We start from the raw sequence: 1,798 nt of genomic DNA on the forward strand, positions 1-1,798 counted from the left end.
TTATATATATACATAAGTGTAAATTGTAACTTTGAATATACGTGTGTGATAGTATAACTAAAATAGTTCAAAAGAGTAGTCGACCTATTCAATCCTATTTCTCATTGTCAAGGTAAGAGGCCATATGCGCGTGCAACCTGCCCTATCGCTCAGTCAATAATGTTTTTTGGAGGCAATTTTATCTACGATTCAGATTCCTTATTTCGAACTTCGTTAACAACGTAATCTAAGCCAGCCCATAACCCCTCCCCAGTGGTACCTACACATGATTGTATTTTCCAGCCATGGTCTTTGATCGAAGACAAGTTTAGATATTGACTGATTTCTGCTGCTGTGAGTGCTCCTTCCAAGTCTTGTTTGTTTGCGAGCACCAACAGACTGCTGCCTTTTAGGTCGCTGTGATTTAGCATACGATTTAGCTCCTCCTGTAGACGTGGAATTTGGATCGTATGATTCATTTCAAAACACAATAGTATTGTATCGAAACTTCCAGCAACAAATGCCATGTGTTCAACTAACCACCCAGTCGCATTCAGAGATCGCGCTAATCTTAACGTCATTTTCACACAAATGATATCGACGACAAGAAAATTAAACAATGACAAGCCATCGCACCTTTCCATAGTTCGACATCCGAGTTAAACTTTATCCGGCTATATATCAACACAAGATATTGACATACTAACACTCTACACATGCTATGTACCAAAAATTTAACTCACTCAGTTCCATTCAAGTGTAAAATAAAGGTCAAACATTTCATACTGACGCAAAGCATGTAAAATAATTCGCACCTTTGATAGTCCCAGCCTCTCGCGATCTGTGCTGTCGATCACGAGGATAATTACTTTCGTATCTGTGTAGTAGGTTTCCCAGGTTTTCCGCAAACTATCTTGTCCGCCAACATCCCACATAATAAATTTGAGATTTTTGTATGTCAACTCCTCTACATTACTACCTATAGTTTGTTGTCGATTGTAGAAAAAAGGGTTGTCGTCATTGAATGCGAATGAGTATCAGGAGTAGAATTCCAATTCGGGTGTAGCGCATGTTCAGCGGTTCTTTTCGCGCAGCGCCGCAAACAAACTCAAATATCAGATAGGTTTAGTAACTACAGAGTACAAAACAATGGAAATCTAGCACAACTGTTCTGGCAAGGAGATGGAATCGTGCATAAAACCCAGTTCTCCACAAATAGTGCCATCACATACAATGTATCTGATAAGCTAGCGAATAGTATGAAAGTTGTGTTCATATATATATAAGACCCGCTGTGTCCAGGTGAATTACAATACACGGAACTGAAGGACGATTTGTGTTTCGGATGTCGATGTATATAACAATATGCTTCTAAACACCAGAAAAGATCAGAAATTCCATATCGTAATACATATTAATATATTGATCAATGTGCAAGGCCATCAATATCAATAAGGCTTGTAGATAAATGTTACGTACAGTATGCGAGATATAATCACATGCATGATCTTTGCAATAAATTGAAATCGAAGTATTCGAACAATTGGAGCAAAACATTCCACAGTGAAATGTGAATCATTGCACACAAATGAGTCTGGGCTATTCAAACTGAAACGTGTACACAAAGTTATAAAACAACCGAACAAAGTTTTATGCAAGTTGCTCTGAACTAGCATAAAACGTCATCGTCAGCAAACGCTATACAGCTAGATACACAAACAACCCACTACCATCCCCACGCACACGAGCCCACTCCAATCACACACACAACCATATATATATATATATATATAAACAGGCACTGATATACGTATATATA

General features: G+C 38.2%; 1 protein-coding gene across 1 annotated transcript; it reads right to left on the bottom strand.

Annotated features, from left to right (window-relative positions):
- Positions 1–182: 182 nt before the first annotated feature.
- Positions 183–914, bottom strand: SARC_15325 (hypothetical protein; the record flags this gene model as incomplete). Its single annotated transcript, XM_014290551.1, has 2 exons — positions 183–425; positions 795–914. The coding sequence occupies 2 exons, from the start codon at positions 912–914 to the stop codon at positions 183–185; spliced, it is 363 nt and encodes a 120-aa protein (XP_014146026.1).
- Positions 915–1,798: the final 884 nt, after the last annotated feature.

This window comes from Sphaeroforma arctica, assembly GCF_001186125.1.
Source record: "Sphaeroforma arctica JP610 unplaced genomic scaffold supercont1.5941, whole genome shotgun sequence".
Classification (NCBI taxonomy): Eukaryota; class Ichthyosporea; order Ichthyophonida; genus Sphaeroforma; species Sphaeroforma arctica.